Source organism: Lutra lutra, chromosome 16 (assembly GCF_902655055.1).
Source record: "Lutra lutra chromosome 16, mLutLut1.2, whole genome shotgun sequence".
NCBI lineage: Eukaryota > Metazoa > Chordata > Mammalia > Carnivora > Mustelidae > Lutra > Lutra lutra.
In genome coordinates this window covers 47,609,390-47,637,284 of record NC_062293.1, presented here as the reverse complement: position 1 = coordinate 47,637,284, position 27,895 = coordinate 47,609,390, and the positions used below count along the sequence as shown (strand labels likewise).

Below are 27,895 nucleotides of genomic sequence, written 5' to 3'. Positions count from 1 at the left end.
AGCCCCGGAGGAGGTGCTGATATTATTCACATTCTACCAACAAGGAAACCAAGACTCCAATTGCTTGCCAAAGGTTACACACAGCTATTAAATGGAAAAGCTTGGATTCAAGCTCAAGGCTGTCTGACCTCACTGATGACTCTTTTCATGGTGGCTATGGAGGACCTACTACAAGCAGGGAGCTACAGGGTACATAAAGCCCATGCCAGTGCTCAAGGACAAAGGGGCACAGTAAAGACACTGGACCTGTAGTGCAGGGACTTGTGTGTTGCTCCAATGGGACTTTTGCCCCACAAGGAGTGGTGATGGCTCCCAAGGACCAGACCTTGGGCTCCCTGGATCCCTGTGAAACATGGGCATTGCATTGGCTCCTAAATGTCTTGTTCTTTCCAAGGAAGGGCCACAGAACCTGCTCAGGAGGTTGAGTCACATCCTTGACTGTAGCTCGTCACCCTCCAGAGCCAGCCTTTCTCCCTCCCTCTCCCTCCTTACCTCCTTCTTACTCCCTGCCACCACCCCCACCCCCACCCCAGAGCTCCTCTCACCACTGCCCTGCTCAGAATCTTCCAGAATTAGCCAAGCCAGTGGTCCAGCTGGTGAGAAAGAGCACACACCCAGATATTGAAAATGTACACACAAAGTTTTTGTTTTTGTTTTTGTTTTTAACTCAAGAAAGGGCTTTTATTGTTTTTAACTCACTTCCTGGGAAGTTAATTTTTAAAACACTCTTATGGGGTTTGTTCATCACTTGTGCTACATTCAGAAACAATAATGCCAACCAAAACCCCCAGTGATGGGGTGAGCACCTCATCCAGACTCTGACATGGGCTGTGGAGCCAGGCCCACCTATGAGGTCTGTGAGGGCAGACCCAACTGATATGCCTCCTTGAAACTCCCACCCTCCAGGCCCCAGTGCAGAGATGCTCAAGGAAACTTGTGGATCTGTGATGGGCCTCCCATGAACTCTAAAAAAAGTATTCTAAAAAACAGTACGGAATTATTTTTTAACCCCTGGGTTATAATGCATTAGTTGCAGAGGAGCCAGGGAGAAATGTGGGCCCACTGACAATGAGCCACATTCGGCTCAGAGCCTTAAAGACACATAGAAATTATATTACAGATGCATGTGCCAGTGCAAGACATGCAGGTGTGCTGTGTGCAGCAGATGGGCACGCACATGCTTGTGCGTGCAGGTGCAACATATACCCACAGGCACGAAGATGAGCAGGACACAGACGCTCCTCCAGCCCAGCCTCACTTTCTTCTTCAGCACCAGCCTTCCTGCCTTAGGAGCCCCACACAGGCAACTGAAATCCCTTGTTGTTTGGCTCATACTTTCAGGGGAGGTACTGGAGGCCTGTTTTATTTTCCTTTGGGGGTCAATCGCTTAAGGATTTGGTCAGTAAATGCCAAGCCAGCCAGGCACAGATCTCAGGGTGGAGATCAAGTCCGCCCCAGCATGGCCAGGTCCACACACATGTGTTCTAGCACACCAGCTCTGTGCAGGCCAAATGTCAACGGTCTTGGGGGTGAGGCAGTGGCAGGAGCCCACATCTCTGTGGCTACTGGCCAACGAGCACACCGCACCTGGGTCCCCCTTCCAGTGCTGCCTCCAATCTGGGCAGTTTGTCCTTCACTGTAGCAACAGGAGGGCAGCTTCCAAGGCCAGATGCGCAGGCCAGTGCAGGATTGGTGGTCGGATTCCAGTTACTTCAGCATCTGCAAGGCCACAGCCCTGTGAGTCCAGGGCCCTTGGTTGGGCCTGCCCCTGGTGTCTCTTCCACAGGGGACCATGCAGGGAGGGAGTAAAGTGGGCAGGGAAGGTGGGTGCTCCTGACTCAGGCCTCGCTCATTTATCCCATTCTCCAGATGCGCTGAGTGTGAAACCATCAAGGAAGGTCAGTCCACCCCATCTGGCTGCCAAATAACGATGAGCATGCTGGGGACCACCCAAAACTGTGTGAGAGCTTTATAGTCATTCCCAAGCAGGCCTTTACATACCACCCTTCCGCCACAATGTTAAAAGTAAAAGTTGAAGACAGCAAAAGAGGAATCTGAATTCTCTAATGCTGGCCCCTGCCTCCAGGAGGCCCAGGAAAACCCCCTGGGGCTCAGAGCCTCCATATCAGCATTCTCAGTAGACAAGAGCTCTCGCAGGATCCCCCTGAGGTGGGTACAGTACAGCCCTCCAGGTTCATGAGGCAACTGAGCCAGGCCTGCCTGACTCCCAAGGGGACGTCTCTGCCGTAGTCATAAACCAGGCCTCCACCTGCTAGCTGGGTTTCCTACCTCCTGCTTTGCCAGATAGCCAGGTGGGGTTTCTAAGGCACCATGGGTACCTCTTTTTCCTATAGGATGGGTCCCCCCAGGGAGAGCCAGGACAAGGAGAAAGGCCTCATGGGAGCCCTGCCCCCACCAACCCCAGATGACAAACATTGCAATCCTGTCCCTGGACTTGTGCGCTGAGGTCATGCAGCATGACAGAAGGAGGGGGGCCAGAAGAGGGGCCACAGTCCTCAGCCCCCTGCCTGCGGGGGCGGCTGTCAGCATGAGGGCAGTGGGCCTTTGGAGGCGTGGGATGAGCGTGCTGCCGGTGGCCCTGGGCGCATGCAGGGGCTCAGGATGCAGCCTCATCTTCTTGGACGCCGGGGAGCTCCAGGCTCTTGCCCCCTTCACCACACCTGTCTTTCCTGTTCAGGGGACACCAGGGGCAGAGGGACCTCAGGGGTCAGTACATGCACTCAGGAAGACACACACACTCTTTCTCTCACTCTCTCACACACACACACAGAGCCATTCCTTTCCACAATTTTTCAACCACTGCCCCCCGCACCCTGCCACCACCATTTCCCCAAGTTCCCCTCAGTCTTGCCCCTTGCGTTGTGGCCCCTGGCCGGTCTCCCTAACCCTGGTCTCAGTCCACAAGTCTCTGTGGTTCCCTGTTGCCTGGAGATGAAGTCTAGACTTCCCAGTCTGGCTTCCAGAGCTGCTCACAAGCTGACCCAGCTGACTCCCCTGCATCCTTGAGTACCAGCTAGGTCAGGTCTTCCATGGTGGCCTAGCTCAGCCCCCATCATCCTGGGTAGAGAGGCTTTGGTTTTGTATTTTCTTTGCCTTGTTCATAGGGCAGAGTCTATCTATCAGTCTTGGAATTCCATCCTGTATTTAATGCATTCCTGTATTTGATTATTCCCCAAAGATTTTTCTTTCTAAAATGACCAATGAGTAGATTTTGATACTAAAAAATCAGTGCAAAAAACAAAATCAGTACCATTTAACTCTACTGTAGAGCTTCACCAATTATCCCAAAGCATAAAAAACAGAGTCTATCTAGGACAAATGTTGGGACTTTGATGAGGTAAAACCTGCTTTTCAAAATTAAACTTGGGTCACAGAATTATAGAATTTTATAGTTGAAAAGGGTTAAGCCCAATTCTATCACAGTCCAGGTGAGTAAACTGGCCTTTCTCCCCATTAACATGTCCATGAAAGGACAGTGATTAATGACTGTTTTGTTCAGTGGTGTTCTTGGGACCCGGTCTGTGCCAGATACCTGTATCTTTAGATCGTGACTTCCCCGTGCCACCACTAGAGGGCGCCGAGTCATGGGCAATGAGCTGGAGTAACCAGCCATCCAGGTTTGTTCATCCTCATGGTCCTACCTAATGCCTTCTGTGATGCCTTAGTAACAGCTTCCTCTTTCACTCTCAAAATTGGCTCTGTTTGGGTGCTACATATGTGATCCCCTACACTAAGCCCAATTCCATCATCAAGGCCTGTAGACCTAGAGGAGCCTGGGGAACTCCTTCTCCTCACTCTGGCCACCTCACTGAAGAGACAGAACTAAAAAGAAGCTCAGTACTGTCAAGGCCTCTCCAAAGACCCATCCCTCAACCTCCACTGGCCAGGAAGTTTGTCAAATGGAGGGCAAGCAGTTGGTATGTAGACATCACCACGGGCAAGCAACCTCTGGCTGGAGCAGACACCAGCTTGTCCACTGAATGGGACCTGATGCTCTGAAGAGCCCACTTACCAAAGGGTAGCCTCACACAAAACCAATGTCTGGGCCCCTGCACCGAATAAGTGATGTGGAGAGGCTCAAATACTGGACGTCTGGCACCCCCCTCTCTAGGGACCACGCCTTTCCCACACAGCGGGTGGGAGGGGCAGAAGGTGTGGAAAGGTATGCAGTGTCTCCCCTCTGCAGTACCCTTCACAGGCTGGAGGAAGGCAACCAGTGTCCCAGGACCACCTTCTGGTCCAGGACCCCCCCCATGATTTTCTCTCTATGGGTCAGTGCACAAACTCCAGCAGGCCTTGTTGGCACCCCAAACGCACTTTTATTTTAATGGAAGAAGGTGGAAAAACGGAGGACAAAGTTCACAGAGATTTGGTGAACTACTTTTCCCACCTCTCCTAGGAGGCGGTGAATGCACATGCCTGGTTCACAGTAGGGAGCCTTCGGCAAATGGGAATTTCTCTTCCCTGGCCCTATCAGCCAGCCAGCCTGTCTTCCTTACTCGCTGGATGAGCATTTCCAAAGTGTTGCCTGAGAACATGGCCTCAGCAATGGCTGGAGGGATCATGGGCTACTCAGGAAAGCTAACACTCCCCCAGGCCAGGAAGAACCCGTAGATGTGCCTCTCTTTTCAGACAGGCAACCTTCTACAAGGAGCAGACACAAGCCCTGCAAACCTCTACTAGGCTGCCATGCACTGAGAACAGAGGTGCCAACAGGGCCCTCCTCGGAGATCTGGCTGAGTCCCCAGGCTCCAGGCTCAGCCTGCACAGCCCAGTGACAGTGAAAGTTGCAGGGATACACCCCAGCCCCCACGCCACCCCAGGGAGCACCTTGTAGGCCTCAGCCCACTGGTACTTACGACAGTAAGTTTCCTGGAGCAGACATAGATCGCTCTTCCCTCCGAGCTTGGGGCTCAAATGGGTTCCCAAAGGAACGCTTTCTCAGCATGGACTTAACCAGGATCTGGGGAGGACACATCAGAGTGAGGAACAGAGGATGCCAGGCTCCAAGACACACTGCAGCCTCCTCTCTGACTTCCCAGGGGAAGACTCCTGGGTGGGCCCTGCTGAGGCTCCCTTTCAGTAAGCAGAGGAAAGAAGAGTATTACCAGCGGAGAAAATGGCAAGAGCACAGGGGTGATAGTTAAGGGTGAATTCTGGGAATGGTGAAGAGCTCAGCACAGCTGGTGTGTGGGGGTGCCCAGAGGCCAGAAGCAGATTGTGAAGGGTCTGGAATGCCAAGCTGAAAGCAGGGGCTTTATCCTGAGGACGTGAGGAGTGGGATCAGGAAATGCCTTATAGCTGAGGAGGGAAGGGTGGAGCGGAGGAGAGCTGTGGCAGGCAGAGCAGCAAGGAAGCTGCACAGTGGCCTGGGGGAGATGCCTGGATGGGGAGATGCTGTACCCTGGTTCGCTGACTTCGCCCCTCCTCCCACAACACGGACAGTTCTAGGCCCCTGCCTATACACACACACGCCTAGTGTGGGGCTACATTCAGTTTTTCTTCTACTCATTCATTTATTCATTCATTGAATGCGACCAACAACTATTTATCGAGTGCTGGTCATTTGCCAGACACTACTCTAGGCACAGGCACCACACTGAGGCAAAAATTCTTGCCTTCATGGAGCCTGTGTTCTAGTTCGGGGGGCAGGCAGTAAATAAAACAAATTAGTAAAACATATGCTACTTAGTGGTAAGAGCTAAGGAGAGAAAAAGAAAACAAGGTAGCAGGATAAGTATGGCAAAGAGGAGGTAGGAATTTTAGATAAGGGGCCAGGGAAGGCTCACTTCTCACTGAGGTGACTTTGGAGTAAAGGCCTGAAGGGAGTGAGGAAGTGAACCCTGCAGATATCTGGGCAGGAGCATCTGCCAGGAAGGAAGGTTCTGGAGCAGCAGCTTATGTGGTTAGAGCTGGGCAAACGGAGGGAGGAGGGGAGAGTTAAGGCAGTGGGAAGATGGGAGGTGGGCAGTCTGTGTGGCATCTTCTAGGGTGGTTAAGGCTGGGGCTCTTCCTCTGAGTGACATGGTAGCCTAAGTGAGCAGGGTCTCAGCTGAAATGGGACATGATTAGTCACTAAGACCACCTTGCCTACTGAATTGGGCAGCAACCGTAGTGGGGGTAAGGGTGGAAGCAGGGGACAACTTGGGAGGCTATTCCAGTGGTTAAGGAGATAGACAGTGGTGGCTAAGACCAAGGGAGATAGCAGTAGAGACCCTATGAGAGCTGGCTGGTTCCAGGGATGTCATAAGAGTCCTGGAGCTCTACAGATCATAGAAATGAGCAGGACTTTGGCCACTGGCTTTAGCTGGGCCTGGACCCAGTGGGGAGGGCCAAAGTGCACAGGCTTGATGTCACCTACAGCACAGGTACCAGCTCTCCTTTTGCCTTGTAATTACCCCAACTTGCTGTGATACTTCAGTGCAGGGCAGATCATGGTTCTCAGTGTCCCCCCAAAATCCCAAGTGGCCACTACGGGCTACATGAATAACTTCCAATAGTTAATATGGAACCTGTCCAAAGGAAGATGAAAAAAACTAAACTGTGAGAGGAAAGTGCAGGGAGCACATGGATGGGATCCAAGAGCACAGGGCCACATCTCCAATCCAAAAGCTTCCTAGGCCTTCTTACCATAATGTTCTTGGCACCTAATAGAATGCTTGGAAGCAGGGAGGGAGGGGGAAGGAGGGGGAAGAGGAGGGGGGAGAAGGAGGGAGAAGAGGAGAAGGGAAGGAAGGAAGGAAAGAAGGGAGGGGGGAAGGAGGGAGGGAGAGAGGGACGAAATGCTTCTTCCAGTCATGATGAATGTTGACACTCAGTGAGGGCAGTATATTTCTTTAAATCATTCACTCTCCTCACCAGGCCTCCTGGTCTCCCTGCCATGAGGCTAAATAACATGACCCCTTTTCCCACTGCGCTCCAGCAGGGTCTCAGTACAGATCAGCTTCGGGACTGGCTGACCAAATGGCCCTCTGTCCAGGGTCCAGCACACAGCAAGTCTCAGGCAATGGCAATGCCCACCTAAGGCCCTCCCAAGACAAAGGAGGCTTCTGCCCCTCAGCCCCTTACCACCGTGGTCCAGCTGGGGATGAGCTTGACTGAGTTCTTTACCTCCTCCTCCGTCACCTCCACCACACTGCAATGCTCTTCCTCTGAGGGAAGGGGCTCCTCCCCACTCTTGGTCACCCAGGGGTGCAACTGTGGAGTTGGGAGGGCAGGGAGAGGTCAGATAGACAGACACCCAGTCAGCAAAGGACCATGGGCATTCAACCCACAATTGCCTTGAGGGGACCCAAAGCCCACAAACCCCAAAATCCAAACCCAATATATGATTTATATATCTTGGTGTAGAGCTTTCTAGAGGGAGAAGCTGAGGCCTGTTTGTTGTGTCCAAGACCAGCTCAGCCCAAGACCTCTGGCTCCCCAACCTTGATGTCTGGCACCCCAATCCTTGTTTCAGGATTCTTGTCCAGCATCTTCAGGATTAGGTCCTTGAGCTCCTCACTGACCTTTGGCCTAAAAGGGGGGAAGGAAGAAGATGAGGGAGAGGTAGTTAGTGAGGGTTCTTTCCTACTCACCTCTCCATCCCCACCTGCTCTGGGATTCCCTCAACAGAACATGCCAGGGCAGAGACACACCCAACCCTCATTTCTTCAAGAGCAAGAGGGATACCCCAAGGTACCAAGGCAGAAGGGGAGAGTTTCAAAACAAGTAGATGGATATCCTTTTTTCCTGAATAGGAAATAAAGCCATCTCCCTCAGGAGGCAGAGGCCACAAACACAAATGCAATTCCAGGGGTACCAGGGGTAACTGAACACCCCCGGGGTGGCAGAAATGGTGAGGATAATGTGAGAAGAGGCATTTTATGGGATGCTAGGAGCCTTTGCCCCACTCGCCATCTTATCTTCTCCTCTGACTGGGGGGTAGCTAAGAAAGATTCTCATTTGACAGAGGAGGAAGCTGAGGCCCAGAGAGGTTAGTGGGCTGACACATTGCTAACCAGAGGAGTGAGGGCAGGGATGAGAGACTCAGGGGAAGGGGGAGCAGGACTCTCAGCTCCACATTAACCTGGACTATTTCTCCCCAAACTCCAGGCTTCTTTGCTACCAAGATTTTTGGGAAGCCCATCTGTCCAAGCCTGCAGAGAAGAAACTCACTCTTGGGACTGTTGACCTTGGATACCTCCGCTGTCCTAGACATGTAATCCCTTTTACAACTCCTGGGCTGGGAAGAAAGAGACCTCTGGCATTGGGGTACAGCAGCAGGGAAGGCACAAAGACAGGCAGTTATAGGGAAGGGCTGGAATCTAGTTGGCTAGAGGAGGCAGAGGTCCTTGAATGCCAGGGTTAAGAAAGGGCCTCTTCATGTGGGATCTATGAAGCCTTGGAAAAACTTTAAGCAGGAGACATGGTGAGATAAGGGGAGCATTGCCACTGCCTGAAACTTGCTCTGTGCTTTATTAGGGTCAACCTGACCTGATTGTGGTGGCTGGACAGGAAGGAGGCTGGCAGCAGGGAGACCACAGAAAAGGTAGCTAGACAAGGCCAAGGACAGAACCAGTTAGGGGCACAGGTATCAATGGAGTCAAGAGATATATGAGGTAGATTCAATAGGGCTTGGGGACTGGATTGGGAGTGGGCATAAGGGAGCAGGAGTCATTGAGGACAATACCCAGGTTGGTTTCTGACCTGTCCAGGGGACTTTGATCAGATGGCAGAAGGGCCCTTTAAAGTAAGAAGCTGTGATAGCCAATATCATAATCAGAAGAAGCACAGATGAGCAGGGAGACTGCTCTAATAGTCCCTCTGGGCTCAGAGACCTTAATCACAAAGGGATAGGGAGGAGGGAGTGGTTTCAAATCCCAGATCCCACTGATAAGTCTCCTCTAGAAGTCTCCTTTTCCATCTACAAAATGGGGAAGCACACTGCTATCTTGAAGCCTTCCTACTCCATGTAAGGAAAGTAGAGGTTCCCTGTGGTTCCAGCGTGTGCGTAAGATTGACACCATTAACCCCACAGAAGCCTCTAGAGAAGGAACAGTGTAAATGTGTGACTTGGGGTCATTCCTGCCCAACTCCTGGTCTCAGAGTTCCATTTACAATAGAATCCAATCAGAAGTCCTTGAAACCTTGCTCTACCGTCCCACCAGGGGCCCCTCCCAGGAAACAGCACCCCCACCTCCAGATCTGCAGGCTAGGGGGGGCCTTCAAAGCGCAAAGGCTCTGCTACAACTCAGACACGACTTCCTGGGGGTGGGCAGGAGCCCCCTTCATGGGCAACTCACTCCTCAGGAAACACCACGGCCTCATTCTTGATCTTCCTGTGCAGGGCCAGGATGTAATCATCGATGAATGGGCACTGTTGGGTGGAGAAGCAGACAAAGGATGCAGGCCCAGGGCCTCAACTTGCCCTGGGGGACTGACCCCATCTCTTGGTGCTGCCAGAAGTGGGGGGCAGCTCTGGGCTCCTTAACAGATGGGGGATACCTTGTCTAACTTGTTTAGGGCCTGGCACACAGCAGGTACTCAAGAGACACTGACTGAACAAATGAATCATTAAAGGAACTATGAGGCTGGGCACTGGCTTAACAGGCACCTGCAGAAGGGCCTCCATTCCCAGGGCTTGGAGTCTGCGAACAAGTTCACTGAGATGCCCTCCCACCTCTCAGTGCAGTCACTAGAGTGGGAGCATCTGTGGACAGGGACTTCCGCCAAGTCAGTGTTTAGCATTCCCCAGGCCCAGCCTGCCCCAGAGCAAAAGTCAAGGACAATTTGTGGAATGAATGAATGAAAGAATGGATGGCATCAAGGGCCAGAAGGGCAGGGCGTGCTCTGGTGGAGAGGTGGCAACGCCACCATCTCCCTTTGGGCTGTCTGCTGTCCCCGGACTTCTTCACATGACTCTCCTCCCAAGGGTTAGGTGAAAATAGAAAAAAGCTTTTCCTTTAGTCTTCTCTGGGCCAGGTGGGCCCTTTCAGAAGTCACTTGGCTTTAGGACACAAAGGAAGGGACTGTAGCTGTCATTTATCCTGGTTCAGTTTGGCCCAGCCCACGGTGCCAAGGGTCTGGGCCTGCCCAGCCCCGCCAGTCCACCCAGCACTCACCTTGCCATAGACAAAGCAGTATAACGTCACCCCAGTGGCCCACACATCCAAGGCCTATGAAGAAATAGCTCATATCAGTCCCTCAAAAAGAACCAATGCCCCTCACTCACCTAGCTCCCATGCGCTATGGGAGAAGGCATACTGGGAAGCTCCTTCCTCAGTCATGGAGTCACTCAACAAATACTCCCACTCACTTGTTCTCTGCCTGACCCTGTGCTGAGCACTAGGGATACAGGGATGACCAGAACAGGGCCCCTACCTCTCAGGGATTCCAAGTTCCCTTGTAACAGACCCAAACTGGATACATTTCTAACTCAGCAGGTGCAAAACTACCTTTACCTTCAGGGTCACATCTGTAGTACCCATGGCGCACCCCAGAAACCATGGTATGTACTAAACTTAGACTCACGAAACCAGATCCTCATCCCTTTTCCTGATAATCTACTGGAGAAGTCACCATCTATCTTCTTCTAACACCAGAAATGGACCCTGTCCGTGCTAAGGCCCTGGCCTTCAGTCACCTCCACAGCTGCTCACAGCTCCCTCAAATCCTGGGTTCTAATGTGTGTTCTCTCTACATTTTCCTCTTCTGGAATCCTATCTCCTCTCCTGGTTTCCACTTTCTCTCATGTGAATGTGAGTGAATGTGAATGATTCTCAAACGTTTGTCTACATATTCCTGCCATAGATGCTTCACCTGAATCCAACCAGGGAACCAGAGAGCACCAGGCAAATGCAAACTGACATCATTCTATAAAGTAACAGGACTGTTCTCTTAAAAAATGTCAAGTTCAGACTAGACAATGAAAGGCTGAGGAAATCTTCCAGATTAAAGGACCCCAAGGAGATGTGACAACTGAATGCTGTAACTAACCCTGGATCAGATCTTGGGCCAAAAAGGTGGGACAGCATTAAAGGACAGGATCCATACCACAGATGAAATGTGAATAAGGTCGTTTAGATAATAGTCATGTATCAATGATAAATTTCCTAATTTTGATAATAGTACTGAGATTATGTAAGAGAATGTCCTTGTTCTTAGAAAGTATCTGCTAAAATATTTAGTGATAAAGGAGGATAATGTCTCCAACTTAACTTCTCAAATGGTTCAGAAAAATGTAATATTGGGCGCCTGGGTGGCTCAGTGGGTTAAGCCGCTGCCTTCGGCTCAGGTCATGATCTCGGGGTCCTGGGATCGAGTCCCGCATCGGGCTCTCTGCTCAGCAGGGAGCCTGCTTCCCTTCCTCTCTCTCTCTGCCTGCCTCTCTGCCTACTTGTGATCTCTCTCTCTGTCAAATAAATAAATAAATCTTAAAAAAAAAAAAAAAAAGAAAAATGTAATATTAATTACATAAATATAGGGAGAGATGGTGAAAAGGTAAATGGGACAAAATGTCAATAATTGGTGAATCTTGGTAAAAAGATACATGGGAGTTTTTTTGTATTATTCTTGCAATTTTTTGTAAACGTGGAATTATATCAAAATTAGAAGTTCTTAAAAAAAACTCTATCTACACCCCTGACCTCTTTTTTGAGCTCCTCCACACCCACACGTGTCCAAATGCCTCTGGACCACAGCCTCCTTGGCAGGTGAGAACAGGCACATGCCCAGGGGAACACACTACACTGAAATCCCCTGCTCAGAAAGCCGTGCCCACTGCCTCTGTCAGTTAGGAGGAACCACAAGCCCCCAAGCCTTCTAAACTCTGCTCAAGCCCCATCGCGCCCCCTTTCTCTGTGCCCCTCAGTGCCCTCATACATTTTCTGGACTCCACCTCATGCTCAAATCCTCCCCATTCATCAAGGCCTAGTTCAAACCCTGCCATCTCCAAAGAGTCTGAGGGGAGCATCCAACTTCTTCCCAAACATGAGCTCTCCTGCTCTTTTCCACCATCTCCAGAAGGACAGAGAGCTGGGCTGTCTGGGCTCTGTCTGTTCCACAGCCCGACCTGTACTCAGCACAGAGCAGCTAGCAGAAAATATCTGCAGGGGAGACCTGGGGCCATTTTGCTGGAAAATGAGAGGTGGCCAACGTTGGGGAGTTTTTCAAGACTCCAGGAAGAGGCAAACAGGAAGGAGAGGACCATGTTCAGTGTTCACTCCTGAGACATTAAGGACCCTGACACCCTCAGGCTAGAAACAAGGCCCCACTGCAAGCTATCCCACCCCTCCACCTGAATCCCAACTCAGCCTAGGTCCTAGAAGCCACCTTCCCACTGAAGCTCTGGCCAGAATCAGAAATGGCTTCAGGAGCCATGAACGCTGGAGTCCCGGCTGTGCTGGACAGCTGAGCGTCGTTCCCCTCAAACTGGTTGCTAACGCCAAAGTCAGCAATTTTCACATGCCCGTCATCTCCCAGGAGCAGGTTGGACGGCTTGATATCCCGGTGGACGATCTTCTGGCAGTGCACTGCAGAGAGAGGCAGCTTGAGTGCTGGCATGGGGGGCCAGTGCCTGGAGCCCCCACCACCACCACCACTGGCCCTCACCTGGCTAGGGAAGCCCATCTCAAACTCTAGTGAGAAGGAGCAGAGCCATCTCAGCCCATGCACACACTCCTCTCAGGACCTCAAAAGGGACTTTAGGCCCCTCTGCTCCACTATGCCGTGGAGACACCAAGGCCAGCCCAGGCTGTTAGAAGCAAAGCCAGGACTGGACTCTTAGTACTCTTTGGACTCCAAATGGAGTGCTCTCTGTAGCAATAGAGACACCTGTTGCTGAGGGGGCCTTCAGAGGAAATCAGGAAGGGAGGCTCTCCATTGGCCATCTCTGGCCTCTCATGCTATCTGCAGTCCCAAAGCCTATCAAAACATATCTCCAGTCTCTTCCCCCACCCAGCCTGGTCAGAGATTTCTTCCTTCTTGGACATAGGGTGGAATAGTAAGGTATCCTGCAGAAGTACCGCCTCAGGCTTAGGGACTCTGGACTCAGAGAGAGGGCATTCCAGGCCTTGGGACTGCTGGGATGAACATGGCTGGGGTAAGGAGCAGCCTACTCCAGGAGGCTGAGAGCTCACCTTGCTTCCTGGCTCTGGGACTGCCAGGAAAAATGGGCGTCTCAGGCTGAGATGGCCAGAGATGTCCCAGCTGACAGCAGGCACTGACTCTACCCCAGCCACCCACTAATGGGCTCCCCACTCAGCGAATACCTTCCCCTGGACCAACAGATCCCAAGATGCTGGGATGGGAAGATGGAAAGCGCAAGAAGAAAGAGGAGAGGAGAGTGGAAGAGAGGAAGGCTAGGGGCAAAGGGAGTGTCACACACAGTAACAACCAAACCATTGGTCCTATAGTGACTGCCTCCTATGTGCCTGATGCACAGGAGAGATTTAACTCACACCCATTGGAGTGCAGAGGCTCAAGGGGCTGTGTATTTGAAAGTGGTCTCAAATTCTTATCTCAAAATCTGACCTTTCCCCTGAACTTTGGGTTCTTTATCCATGTGGATATCCAGCAGACAGCTCAATGTAGATCTCAATATTTCTCAATAACACATCTAATTCAGAACTTGATTTTTCTGTCAGCAACGTACCCCCACCACCACCAAACAAACAAAACAAAAGACCCCTGCTCCTCCTCTAGTCTTTCCTATTCAGTTAATGGCCATTATCAGTTGCTCAGGCCAAAAACCTCCAGATCATTCCCAACTTCTCTCTCTTTCAGACCCCATATCCTATTCATCAGTAAGTCCCATGGGTTCAGCTTCTCTAAGATATATTCCAGATCTGACTGCTTCTCATACCTGCATTGCTGCACTTGCCCCATCTTTAAAAATCAGACCTGGGGCTCCCTGATCACAGAGCTTTCCCCAAGTCTTCCCTTCTGAGGACCAGAATCACACCAATAGAAATAAACCTTCAGTGCCTGGTGCCTCCATTCATCTGCCTGTCCAGCCCCTGGTTCTGACCAACTGGATCCCGGAAGCCCTTCACTATGATTAACTGGGTCTTGATAAGGCTTTAGTCAAAAGCCAGATGGGATTAGCTTGTTTTTGGGTAGGTGGGGGTGGGGACAGAGGATGGGAGACTACAGGCCCTCGCTATAGGGAAAGGCCCAGGATAGGAAGGGGTGGAAGCCAACCTGGTACAGGGTTGTGGCTGCCACTTGTCACACTCAGAGAGAAATGCCTCCTTCCCCTAAGTCTAAGACCCTTGACAGGAACCTTCTGCAAAGCCCTCCTTTCTGTGTGCCTCAGTTTTTCCATATGTAAAAGACAGTATTAATTAGAGGGCACTGGAGTGACTCAAATGAGATAAAGATAACCCTGGTTCCTGTCACCTCAGCTAGGTCCTCACTCTGTTCACCCAGGGAGAAAATATGCTCCTGATAAACCAAGCTAAGATTTTAGAGAGCTGGGAACCACTTCTATTCCCCAAACCAGGCCAGAAACATAGGTGTCTGAGGGCCCTCCCGTCCCCATGACCAGTATGTCATCCAGTGCTGTTTCTGCTCACCTCCTTCATATCTCCTCCCCACTGACACTGTCCTAATCCAGGCCTCACCATCTGTCACTTGGGCTGTAGAGAAAGCCTCCTTCCTAACCACCTGGCCACTTCTTGCCCTTTATTTAGCCACCACACAGTTGCCAGAAAGAGCTTTCTAAGATGCAAATCCTATCATGCCCCTCCCTTCTCAAAGCCCTCAGGGGTTTACAATGCTGACAGGATAAAATCAGGAAAATCCTCTGTGGAGGTACCGCCAGCCCTCATGGTGTGGCCCGAACGTTTCACCCTCCTCAGCCCCATGCTTCAACCAGATTTTACTTCTTCCCATTCTCAAACAGGATATGCCCACTCCCCACTGTGCCTCTGCTCCACAGTTCTTTCTGCTTGGCATGCTTCCTCCCCCGCCCATCCCTCAGGGCCGGGAAACCTCCTCTCAGTACTCTTGACAGCTCTGTGCCTCCCTAACCTTAGCAGGCCCTGCACTATATCTGCCTGCTTAGTTTCTCGTTCCTCTCCACACTAGGCCGTGAGGTCCCTCCCTGAGTTCACATCTGTGTCTGTCATCTCCTTGCATCTACCTGTCACTTAGCAGATATTTACATATGAATGAAGTAAGTGAAATAAATGAATGAGTGAATAAGTGAATTCCAGAGATAGAGGCTACCCTACCATCCTCCCTCCTGAGCTCTCATCACCTTAGGGTCCTCACAGTTAAACACACCCTTCCTCACCCAAAGGACCCTTGACAGGACAAGACAGCTGGACATAAATCTCTTTCTTCCTATATCTCTTAAGGCCCTGTGGACAGGTTAAGCCTTGTCTTATCTCTCATCAGAAGAGATAAAGGCAGAGAACTCCCAAGGTACAGCCCGACTCAATGGTGACTAGCTACCACGAAGCAACTGGCAGGCATCCAGAGAAGGCAGCCACCACTCCCTCCCCTCCCCTTCCCACCGGAACCTAGCCCCGCCCACAGCCCTGCCACGCCCCCCAAATGAAACTGATTGGTAGATCAGCGCTGACAGACAAGAACTACAAAGAGCTAACTCAGTCTGGGCTCCACCCTTTCTGGTGTCTCCCTCCTGTCCCCTGTTCCAGGCGGCAAGCAGCACCCCCCGCAACCCCGACTCACAGTACTCAAGGCCTAGGATGATGTCCCGCAGGTAGAGACGAGCTTGCTCCTCCGGGAGGGGCTTGTCACTGGGTACCTCCATGACAGGTCTACAGGAAGGGAGGTAGAGAAGGAGTGAATCAGAATGAGTAAAAGCAGACAGCTCGTGAAGGCGGACAGGGGCTGGGCCATGTAGGCCCCTCGAGACTTCTGGGGAGCCCTCTATGCTCAAATTGCTCCCCAGAAATCAAGACATTAGCTATTTCTCCCATATAATGAAACACTTAAAACACAGACCCAAATATCCCTTTACAATCACTATAATTTCAAATTAGCTTTATCTTAATTTCTGATTGTTTTAGTATTCCTTCTCCTGAGTATTTAATTACCCATAATCAAACTGTTGCAAAAAAGGCCATTCGGAGCAGTGTTTTTTCAAACTTTAGGTCTAACCAAATAGAGGGCCATGAAATCAATTCAGTTGTTGACTAATGCTTTGTTTTTCTAATGAAGTAGAATTTATCAGAGTGTATCACATGTAATAAAGATCTGTAAAACTTTGGTTTCAGTTACAGATATGGATGGCAATGTAAAACATACTGAGTTGAATAAAGGTCAAAAATGTTTGAAAGCCTCTGAATCTTAGAAGGATGCTACTCTTAGCAACCCCTCTCCCCGAAGACAGAAAAATCACAAGACATACGTAGCCTATATTCAAGGTCTAGACAGTTAGGGCCTCTGGTCCACCCAGGCCTATGCCCACTACCCCATGTCTGCTGCTTTGCAAATACCCTGGGAAGGCAAATAGGGCAGACATGAATTAGAACTGTGTAACCTTGAGCAAGCCACTTACCCACTCTGAACCTCAGCTTCCCCTCTTGTAAATGGCAGCAAATGGAGTCACACCCACTCAACTCACAAACTTCAAAAGCTGAAAGAACTATTTGTGATTTGAATCCACATACGGGCCCCATTTCTACATATTTGCTTGAGAAACACTCCTTTCTTCTCCCTCTCCTCCCTCATAATCTTTCCAGGTCTTTAAGACCTGGCTCAAAACCTCTTCCAGAGGACTGTCTGAATGTTCTAGCCTCACTGATCCCCACCAGACTTCTAAGAATTGCCCTCTTGTTCTCTTGTTTTCCCCAAGACCACCTGCCCTGTCCCCAAGGGCAGGGCCTTGGCCTCTGCTTTCTCCTACGGTAGCCAATCCTGGGATTAGGGACACAGGGAGGGAAAAGAAGGCCTGGATTAGATTTGGCCTGCCTGACTGGGAAGGGGAACTCACCCCTTTCTCAGGAGGTCAAACACTGAAAGAAAAGAAAAGAAAAAGTAAGTAAGGTGCAGCCAGGCTAGCAAAGCAGGTGGTGCCAAGGTCCCTCCCTATTCTGGAAGGTAGGAGAGGGTCAGGCATCCAAGCATACCTTTGGGAGGCATGGGTCAGGGCTCCAGGGTATCAGAGGAAGTAAATGGGTAAGAGTAGTTTTCCTATGGATCTGCCTCATCTGATTCAGCATGGGTTCCTTTTCTGGGAAGAAGGTGGGTGACAGAGGCTTGGAAAAGGGGCAGGAATTTTCCTAAACATGATAGCAGATAGGCAGGTAGGACAGGGAGGGAAGACTAAAGCCTCAGCCCTAATTGCTAAGCCAGTGTTCTTTCTGCCCTGTTTCAGGGCCTCTAAACCCAGCCATAAAATTAACATTAACAACCCAATCATCTTGTATATAATGACTCATTTACCCCTCATATCAGCCCTATGAGGTAGATACATTGTCCCCATTTTACAGGTGAGGAAACTGAGGCAGAGAACTATCAGATAGGATCTGGGAACCCGCATCACACAGCCTGCTTCCTGCATCTACCTGATCCACTGTCTGTCTGATTAGTGGAGAGGGGGCCTAGGAACATTTGTTCAATCTAGTTAACTGGATATTCCAAGCTTGCATTGGCAGGGATGGGCAAAGGAATCCAGGGCTTGAGAACATGTTCACACAGCCCATTTGAAAGTCATGTGTGTTCCTGGGGAGCCCTCGGACTGACTCAGGTAAGCTGCTTTGGGAACAAGCTGGGTCACTTACCCAAATAGAGATTGTCCTCAGCTGGGTCATCCAAAACCTAGTCAGAGGAAACAGACATGGGAAAAGGGGTGGGGGAGGCACGGGGTTGGAGTCCCAGACTTCTTTGTACTCACCGGCCCCAGGACCCCTGGTTTGCTCTGCAGTGACCCCAGACAATGGACCAGGAACTGTGCAGGCACCAGATAGAAGAGGCCTCAAAAATCACTGACCCGCGGGGCACCTGGGTGGCTCAGTGGGTTAAAGCCTCTGCCTTTGGCTCAGGTCATGATCCCAGGGTCCTGGGATGGAACCCCACATGGGGCTCTCTGCTCAGCAGGGAGCCTGCTTCCTCCTCTCTCTCTGCCTGCCTCTCTGCCTACTTGTGATCTCTGTCTGTCAAATAAATAAATAAAATCTTAAAAAAAAAAAAACACTGATCCTCAACCCTGGCCCGCCAAGCGACACCCAGCTCTTTTCCCCTCCTGCTATGATGAGGGACTCACTTCTTGCTTCCAGGTACCCCTTCACCCTCACTGAGACCTTGAGAACATCCCAAACCAGCCTAAACGGACCCCTGAAACCTCCCTATAGCCCCCACCCCAAGTCTAGGTCTGTCTTTGGAGGCCTTAGCCACATCTACTGTGAGAACCCTAGGTCTGTGCTGAGTGTTCCTAAGCACAGGACTTGGCCACAAGTTCCCACCCACTCACCACTACTTCCTACCTCAATCAGCTTGACCACATTCACATGGTCCAGCTTCTTTAGTATGGCAATCTCCTGGTACACTCGCTCCAGGGGCAGCAGCTGCTTGGCTGGTCCTCCTTGGGTGGCTTGGGACCCTCTTGGGGGAGGGCGACCTGTGACCAGGAAGGTGAGTCAAGCCCCTGTTGCAGGAGGCTGGGCCTCACCATGGCCCTGCACCCAGCCTCAAGCAAGAACCTTGTAAGACCATGGTCTTGTCCCTAACCCACCAAGCGCATTCCCACCACCAGGCCTTTGCTCATGCTGTCCCCACTTCTACCCGTGTCCTAAAAAAAAACTAGCTAGGGACCAAGGTCCCTTCTTCCTTTGCCCCCAGGCAAGGAGTTCCCAAGCACAGGACCCAGCAGATACATACGTGGAAAGCCATACTGCTTCAGTAACTTCTTTTTGGAAAGAACTTTCATTGCCTGAGGAGGGAGGGGCAGAAATGTCACTTGAGTGCAGCTACCAGAAGCTAGAACAGGTTGGTTATACGTGGATAGAGGTCCGGAAAGAAACACTTGTGATGGCCACCAGAACTGAAGGTATGGCCTAGGTGTGTGGGTAAGCTGGGTTAGGAAGTGACCATATCTGAGTCTAGGCTTCAGCCCTATTTCCCTGATAAGCCTTTCTGGAGCTCTCCCCTCAGAGGGGTCCAGCCTCTGCTGGGATATTCTCAAGGTCAAGAAGCTTACTCTTTTTACTAAGCGTATCCTTAGGGACAGGAACTCACTCCCTCTAGAGGCAGCCTTGTCCTCTGTCTTCCCAGCACAGCCACTGCCCATTTCCCGGGCTTCTGGGGCCTGGCTGGCACAACACCTCCCTCCCATTCCCAGACTTACATAGTGCCTGTCTTCACTTTCATTGTAGGCCAGCCTCACCACACCGTAGGCACCCTGGAAATAGGCACCGGTCAGCCCCACCTGCACAGGGCAATGCCCACACCACCCTGAACAGTTCCAGCCATCTCCCCCAACAGCCCATCTCCACCCCCACCACCAGCTGGCCCCCAGCAGGCATACATTTCTGGAAGACAGGGAGAGGACTCCTGTGCCCTGGTCACTGCCTCTGTCTGGTTCAACACAGCTCTATGCTCCCTCAGTCCCTCTTTGTTTTCTATCAAAAATGAAGGAATCAGGACTGGTGAGTCATTTCCCACCCCTCCATGGGTATTTCCTAGAGGACAAACTTTCTTCACTCCTAAGCTGGGGCCCTTCTCGCTCTGCCTCACATTCCCAGGTGAGAAGGAACTGTCAAGCAGAGGGTCCTGACAGGCTGCCACCACAAAGCCTCAAAAGAAAAGTCCCCTCGGCCTGTCCCAGTCCTACCTTGCCAATCTCACTCTGCAGCTTGTATTGGTTCAGCTGTATGCAGTCCTGGGGGTGAGGGAGGGAGGGGGTAAAGAGGGGAGCATCAGGTAAAACTTGACCCAGAGGCAGTACTGATCCCACCCCAGGAGCCTGGTCAGGGCCCAATCCTGGCTCTGGGCCCCTCACTCTCAAACCCCACATTTCATCAACCTTTCAAGTTTGGATGGGGAGAAACGTGGCAGTGTCCATGCCACCAAAAGTGACAAGAGGCCTTGGACAGTATCTGCAAACATGAATGGTGAGCCATGGCTGTACTTTACTCCCTAGGAAGTGGTGAAGGAAAAATGCACTGACTCCTGCCTGAATGCGGGCGTCTGGGAGACCTACATCTGTGAGAAACACATAAGCAAGTATTTCTAGAACCAGCTATATGCAAGGTCTTGGCTGAGTGGACAAGAAAGCTGAGCAGAGCCTTAGGGACAGGAGACCAGAGCCCTGGCTCAGGCATGAAAAAGCCCATGAAAAGCCCAGTCTCTGCAATCAGTAGATTGCTTGCTCAGGACTAGGATTCACTTTCGGATCTAAGTGGCAAGGACAGAGCCCTTGGGACAGAGGAACAGAAGCAAGACCAGAGGCTGGAAGCATGCTGGCAGCTTCTGAGTCAGAGCAGATTCTAAGGAGCAGGATTAGAAGCAGGGGCTAAAGCTCTGTTAGACTTATGGTGGGGAGGGCAGACATACTATCTTCAACTCTCTAAGAGGACTTCTTGGGGGACCAGGGAGAGGCCTATTTCTGAGGCCTGGCCTGAGGGCGGGAATGGTGGGACTTCCAGGAGGCAGTGACTGGCTCCTGTGATTGGCTCAGACGGAGCTTCCCTGGTAGGAAGAGCCATATTATGAGACAGCAAGCTCCTCAACTCTGAGAGTATGCAGAAGCAAAGGCTGGGCATCTGTGTAGCAGGGGCTGGGACAGAAAAGCATCTTCATTGAGGACTACAGAAAAGCTCAGGAGGACCCCCTAGCTCTGCCCCACCAACCTCTGCATCTGAGATGGCCACATGGTGGGACTCAATGGTGGGCCTCCGCCAGGCCCGAGGGGAGATGTGGCTGGATGGCCCTGTGGCATAAGGAGCAGCCTGGGCCTCCAGGCAGCTTCCTGCTGGTCGCTCTTGCAGGGAGAACTTCCTGGCTGAAAGGCTGGGCCGGGCTAGGGAGGGTCTTGAAGAACCACTGGGGATCACAGAGGCAGCTCTGGTCCTTGGAGGAGGGTCCACACAATTTCTGGCAGGCTCTGGGCTACCTCCGGCCTCTTCCAAGTGGGTCACATCAATGGCTGCCACTCGCTCCACCAACTCTGCCCGGGGATCCTGGCAGCAGACTGCTGGGCCCCCCTCCATTGCCACAGTTTCAAGGGGTCCTCAGCCTTATTGGGAACCTGAGAAAAGAGGACAGAGAAGGCTTCAATTCTGGCAATGGAGTATGGAAGTCAGATTTCCAGGCCCTTTTCCTATTGCAGCCACAATCTTTAGGTCCTACCTTCATGACTTTGCCCTACCTGTTTCCTCTGCCTGAGTTGCCAGCATCCCAAAGTCAAGTCTGTCCCTACTAACTAAAGGAATTCTAGAAACACATATGGCTCTGCTGCAGAGCAGGCCTTAGACCCGAGTCTCCCCATCTATAAAACAGGTATGGTCACATTTGCCTTGCCGGCTTCACAGGGAAGCAGCAAGAAGCTGATATTCTGGAGTCAGGACAAACAGACATGGGCAGACTCCTGGAGGCCCAGCAGCACTGGGAGAAAGAGAGTCCAGGGTCAGCTCAAGCCCCATCCAGGAGACAGCCCAGTGACTCACCAGCCCCACCCTTGACTGCAGAGCATTCCAATGCTGCTGCCTGGAAGCTGAGCTGGGCGCTGGTCATGCAGAGGTTTCCTGGATACTTCAAGCCAGTCACGTACTCCTCCAGGAAGGCCTCTCCAGGACCACAGAGCAAGTTTGCCATCTCCCATTACTCCCTTTCCTGCCTCAGCAGAGACTGTAGCTTAGGACAGTGTTCATTAGGGGAGGGGCTGATGCTTTGGCGGGTGTTAGGACAAACCACTAAACTAAAAGGTCATCCCTTATTTTTCCTGTGTTTTTCCTTCCAGTTTATTTGTGTGCCCAAAATATTTGTCACAGTTGTTCAGGCTGAAATGCTCCCCATGGCCAGGCCTTACACCCCCCTGGACCCTACTGCATTCTGAGTTCCAAACCAGGTCCCAGGCTAAGGACTGAGCCCAGCTTGAATCCCAAACCACCGTCCAACTCCAGCCCCAGCCTTCACCTTCCACCACAACCCTGGGCTGAACCCTGACTCCAGGCTGAATCCTGGTATCAGACTGGGACTCCACCTTTGCTGGAGGCAGAGCACTGGCCCCACCCCAGCCCAATGTCCTTCCTCCTTCCTGGGCCAGACTCCGCATCTTCTAAGGAAAAGGAAGTGAGTGGACTCCTGACTCTGAGCCCTTCCTGTCTGGTGCTAACTTCCTCTGTACTCACACAGTGACTTTAAGAACATAGACCTTGTTCCCCCATCACCTTGCTTTGACAGAACCCACTGGGGTTCTGTCAAAGAACACAGGATCCTGGACTGGGTTCCAATCCTGCCTGCCAACCTACTGTGAGGGTTGCTGAGGCAGGCTCCTTCCTGACTCTGAGCCTCAGTCTCTCCATCTGTACCATGGATGCAGATTCCCTAGGGCCACAAGGCTTAAAGAGGGATAGTGGGCAAGGTCATCATCCAGAACCCTTGTGCTTGGCACACACGGTGTTAAATGAGGGAAAACCTAGAGGTAGTAGAGCTGATATTGATATGCAGAAAGGAAGGGGGAAGGGAATTCAGACTGGCAATAGAAGACATGAAACCTGGACCTAGAGGAATGACGGGGCAGTTGGTGAGCCTAGAGCATCAAGGAAGCCTCCTTGGAGGAAGTGAGAGAATGAGTAGGACTGCAACACCAGGGAGACCTCCCTGGAGGAGGTGAGGGAGGCAGGTAGGGCTAGAACAACAGGAGGGCCTCTCTAAAGGAGAGGAGGAGCGTGAGTAGGGCTGAAGCATCAAGGAGTCCTTCATAAAACAGATGGGGGGGGGACAGTGAATGTAGCTGATCTATCAGGGAGGCTTTAGAAATCAGGCCACTTGCAAAAGGAGAGGCCAAGGCTGAAGGGAGCCTTCCAAGCCTGGCTGGCCCATCCACTGTCCCCTGTAGATGTACCACTCTGCGCCATCCTCACTCTCACCGCCTATAGCCCCCTTGTATGGCCCTGGCTCATACAATTTGCATATGATTTCCCTGAGGCTATTATCCCAGGGAGAAGCCATCCTCCTCTAATTCCCTTCTTTCCCTTTTCTCAGATGGGAAAGCGAGGCCCAGCAAGGGCCAGGGATGGGCCCAGGCTTATACAGTAAGTCAAGGCAGAAGTCTTTCTCCTCCAACCTGGGGTCCTGTTCCCTGGTTAAGGGCCCAGGCTCTGAAGCCAGGCTGCAGGCTCCATCTCTTCCAGGTGTGGGCCCATGGGCAGGTGACTTCACCTTTGTGCCTCAGTTTTCCTCATCTATGGAATGGGGCTAATAGGAGTTTCACCTCACTGGGTGGTCATGGGGTGTAAAGGTGTGAACACTACCCATACTGGGCTCAGGACTGAGTCTGCCACTGGGGAAGCTCCGTAAAAGTGACTTGTTGTGCTGTTCTTGTTGCGATTGCCTAGGACACGCTGTGGCCCAGATGGATGTGCGGGAGGCATAAGGCGGCTATGAAGGCTGACGTCAGGCCCTCCACCCTCCCTTCTGCCTGGATCAAATTCAGGTGACTAAGCATGTCTGCGAGGGAGGCAGCAGGGAGGCCCCAAGTTCCAGCCTCATGTCCAGGCGACAGGGCCCAACACTTGAGGCTATGCATCTGAGGGCCTGTGTCCACAACAAGAGAATGTGTGCGAGCAGGGATGTGGGCTGGCGTCATGGTGTGTGTCTATGTGGGGGCAGGGGGGAAAAGAGTCCACACAGAGAAGGTCATCTGCATGGAGACAGAACTCTAGTGGTGTGGTCAACACAGACGTGTAAATGTGTTAATGTACACTGGGGTGCCTTTAGGTCTTCATGTACATGTGCTCCAGGATGGGGGGTTGGTGGGGTCTGTGTGGGGACCACGGAAGCCTGATCTCAGAAGGTCAAGTCTGAACTCCCACTGGACACCTGTCCACCAGGATGGGCTGTGTGTCCTGGGCAGGTGCTACCCCTCTCTGAGGGATCACCCAGGGGGGCTCTCAAGGTCCTCCCCACGCCGAGGCCTCAGTAGACACCTAGTGCCTGGGTAGGCAACTAGGGACTACATGGGCAAATAGAAGGACAGACAGAGAGGCTAGGCCCCAGCCTCAGGGCCTAGCATGGACTCTATGGGCATAGACAGCCTCCCAGGGACCAGCCTAGTCTTGTAGCCAAGATGACCAGACTCAGGCCCTCTCTCACTGGGAAAAGCTATCCTAATCCTGTCCTCCCAGACTTGGGCCGTGTTGCCTTAGAAAAGTACTGGGACTCTTGGATCCTCAGTTTTCTCCTATGTGAATCAAACAGGAGGCTGCCATCCTGCCAACTCCCAGAGCTATAGCGGGAAGTAGGTGAGATCGAGGACAGAAAAACAGTTTGTGCCTGAGTGATGTAGGGCTAGGGTGTATCTATATCTAGAAGCCACCAAGAGAGAGCCTTGATGTACAATGTACAACCCCATATCTGCCCCCTGGTTCCAGGATGGCCTGGCACACTAACCCCTCAGGCTATGCCCCTCTCCCCAAGGTGTTTGACTACTTCCAACATACAGACCCTGGCTCCAGATGCCTCCTTGTCCTGGCCTCAGGATATGCCCCCATCCACCTGGGTCACTCAGAGGAGGCCCAGAGCAGGAGAGATACCAGATGTTCAAGGAGCCCCTCCTGGAATGACTTCAGGTACCACTCAGACCTCATTCTGAGTTCTGGAAGGTTGCTGTGACTCCCAGGGCTAGGCTGAGCAGCTACCACGCAGGGTGAGAGGACATGGCCTGGCCATCCAAAAACTGGCCAGAAGGAAAAGCTGCAAGGAGGCAGTCTAGCCATCCAGGCCAGACACAGAAGGTGGCCCTGACATCGCCAGGCTGCCTGACCAGAGCCGTGTTTATGCTCCTGACAAGTGTCTGGACAGCCCTGGCAACGGGTACCCTCTGCAGCTCCTGCCTTTGCCCAGGATGACTCAGTTCTCCTTGAGGGAGGCCCAGGCATCTAGTGCCAAGTCATGCTTGAGGATGCCTACTGTGAGGACGCCCCCTCCTGTCATCCCTGGAAAGGCCCCAAGCACTGCAGTGGGCTCTGTGCCCAATTTGGCATGGCAACCCTCAGTGCATCTTCAGAACATCTTGGCTGACGAGCTCCAGGCATTGCCTCCTTTTTCTGCCCCTCCTCATCTTCCATACCAGGTCTGCACTTCCAGCCCAATTCCTTCTAGCCAGCTGCCTCCTCCCCACCATGTCCCCAGGCAGCTCAGACCCATAGGGTTCTCATTCAACTTAGCATTTCACCCAAGTCTGCCCTTCCTCCTCTGCCTGTTGCAGAGCTAGGTACTGTCCTCCTCCCAATTCTTCAGAAACCCAGGAGGAGCCCATCTTCTTCCTTTCATCCATCCTTGCTCCTCTAGCCCCACACTTACTCTCTACTCTGGCTGTATCACACCAGTCGCAGCTTCCCAAACTGCAGACTCTGTTCTGCTGAAAGGGCTCTGCACAAGCTGTGCCTTCTGCCAGGGACACACCTCCTTCTGTTTTGCTGCTGGAGGATAGCTCAGATATCTCTTCCTCTGGGAGCCCTCCTTGATCTCCCCACTGCTGGGGAATCCTTACGAAGTCAGGATTTAGACCTCTACTTTTCTTTCCCACTGCTTCTGCCACACAGCACCCCCACCTCCAGCCTCCTACCCCAACCCTAACCCATGTCCTCCTCCATACCAGTTGCTAGAGGGAATATTTCGAACATGCAAATGTGGTCACAATTCTCCCACACCTGGCCTTCCAGGAACTTGGAATCTGGAGGACAAAAGAAGAGGAGACCTAGCCCCAGACTGGGGGGCTCACAGGGTAGGGGCAGCCAGAGACACAGACTGCTGGAAGGCAAATCCAGAGTCACTCATTCATGCAACAAATAGTCCGTAAGCACCGCCTGTGTTAGATGCTAGGAAATAAAACAGTGACAAAGTCCCTGCTTCCATGCAGTTTAATCTCTAGTCGGGGCAAGAAGTGACAAACAAGAAAGGCAGTAATTAACAGATGATATTTGTGGAGTGGTTATGTGCTATGGAGAAAAACACAGTCATGTATTTTTATGGAGCCATGTAAGGGGAATCAAGAGTGAGGGGCTGGGAGTACTATTTACAGTGTGGTCGGAAAGGTCTTTCTATATAATGTGAGTAGAATCTGAAGGAAGTGAGGAGGCAAGCAGTGTGCACATCTGGGAAGGGCATTTCAGACAGAGGAACCAGCATCTGCAAAGGCTGTGAGGAGGGATAGTGCTCACACTGTCTGAGGAAGAGCAAGAGGATAATTGTTGCTGGAGTGGGGCTCTGCATGTGAGAGGTACCCAGGCAAGCAGAGTTACACCAGGATGAGAAGGTCCAGCCATTCGCTCTGCCTGGCCCAAGGGATGGCTTCCTGGAGGAGGTGGTATGTAAGTTCTTTCATGACCACTGAGTAAGGATTTTAGAGGGGGAGAGGATGGAAGCTCTCACTGTGCATGACAGAGAGCCATTTTCAAGCTGGGACTCAGGGCCTGGCCTTGGAGGGGTTTGTGGACAGAGACCAAGAGGCCTCAAAAGCCAGAGGATGGTTTTCAGCAGGGCAATGACCAGTTGGATGAGGTTTAAAAATTATCCCCCTGCCTGCTGTGGGGACTGAGGGTGAGAGACCAAGGAGGAGGCAAGGGTCCCAGAGTCTGTGAGCCTAGGACACGGTCCGACATACAGTGGGTGTTCAGTCTGTACCTGCTGAATGAAGGAGTGAGGGTTGTTTGGGCGCCAGTGCATCCTCAAGGACACAAGCTGTGTGATCCCCGAGGCCCTAGCCCACTTGGCAGATACACAGCCTCATACGCACGCACAAAGGCACTGTCCTGTGCCTGGAACATAACCTTTTCTACACCTCTGCACCCTCGAGACACACACGCACCCCTCCCAGAGACGCACGCCAACGTCGCACGCAGACGTCCATGTGATCGGCCCTCACACGCCACTCCATCCAGTCATGCACTCTCCTCACACACATAGGCACACTCCTTTGTCCACGTGACACGCACACCCACCTCCAAACACCACACACAGGTCCCCGCGCACGTGTGCTCCCGTTGAGCCACCAATTCTGTGCCTAATAGGCCCCTGAAGCCGCAGTGTCCGCTTCTTCCAACCCCTCCACCCAGGCCCCATCCAGGGGAACGACTGCGCAGCTAAAGCCACACGACACAGCTGTCCCATTCATCCACCCCCCTCCCCCGCCATCTCCAGTTTTTGCAGGAAGACTCAGCGGAGAGCCGTGTAGGAGGAGCACTCTGCGCTGATCCACACGTGGGTGCACAGGTCTGGGCCCACTCTGCAGAGACACGGCCTCCCACCCACGGCTGGGGAGGGCGTGGGAAGTGCGCCGGGTATGAAAGCAGTCCCGAAGACTAGAGCTGGGGAAGCGACGCAGATGGCTGAGCGCCGGTACAGATGTGGTTCCAGCAGCCGGCGCAGACAGAAGCGGGGGCTCCCGCAGGCACCTCGTAGATCCGGCCCCCCAAAAAGGGGGAGGATCCCCGCACCAATGCGGTCCCAGAGGCCCTCGTTAGACGCGGCCTCGTAGACCATCCCTCTTCCCTACAGGCTCCGAGCAGACCGTTCCTCCGCTCCCGCTCCCCGCCCCAGGTCTCCTCCCCACCGACCCCTACCTCGGCCTGGCGACAGTCTCCGCGGCCCGGCGAGCGGTCAGGCTCGCTCCCGAGGTTCGCGCCCCGCCCCACCCGCCTCTCTCTGGTTGGGATCTCAGAGCCCAGACCGCAGGCGCCGCAGCTCCCGGGAGCTCTCC

The 27,895-nt window shown here is 52.4% G+C and overlaps 2 protein-coding genes across 6 annotated transcripts in view; one reads left to right on the top strand and one right to left on the bottom strand.

Annotated features, from left to right (window-relative positions):
• The window catches only part of LOC125086968 (ATP-sensitive inward rectifier potassium channel 12-like), an 874,374-nt gene that overhangs the window by 667,723 nt on the left and 178,756 nt on the right, over positions 1-27,895 (top strand). The gene's annotated exons all lie outside the window — the stretch shown is intronic.
• CAMKK1 (calcium/calmodulin dependent protein kinase kinase 1) lies at positions 645-27,895 on the bottom strand. 3 transcript variants are annotated; one of them, XM_047706708.1, is made up of 18 exons: positions 27,759-27,894; positions 25,793-25,870; positions 25,498-25,682; positions 20,823-21,220; positions 19,805-19,852; positions 19,319-19,372; positions 18,853-18,904; positions 18,459-18,592; positions 17,757-17,793; positions 16,967-16,988; positions 15,700-15,788; positions 12,334-12,533; positions 10,125-10,178; positions 9,306-9,379; positions 7,449-7,536; positions 7,090-7,218; positions 4,881-4,984; positions 645-2,690 (listed from the first exon to the last, which is right to left on the bottom strand). In XM_047706708.1, the coding sequence occupies exons 4-18, from the start codon at positions 21,180-21,182 to the stop codon at positions 2,618-2,620; spliced, it is 1,518 nt and encodes a 505-aa protein (XP_047562664.1). In that variant the 5' UTR covers positions 21,183-21,220; positions 25,498-25,682; positions 25,793-25,870; positions 27,759-27,894; the 3' UTR covers positions 645-2,617. The 3 variants fall into 3 exon arrangements, with proteins under 3 accessions (XP_047562664.1, XP_047562662.1, XP_047562663.1); XM_047706706.1 differs by lacking the exon at positions 25,498-25,682; XM_047706707.1 differs by lacking the exons at positions 25,498-25,682; positions 25,793-25,870 and having other exon boundaries at positions 27,759-27,895.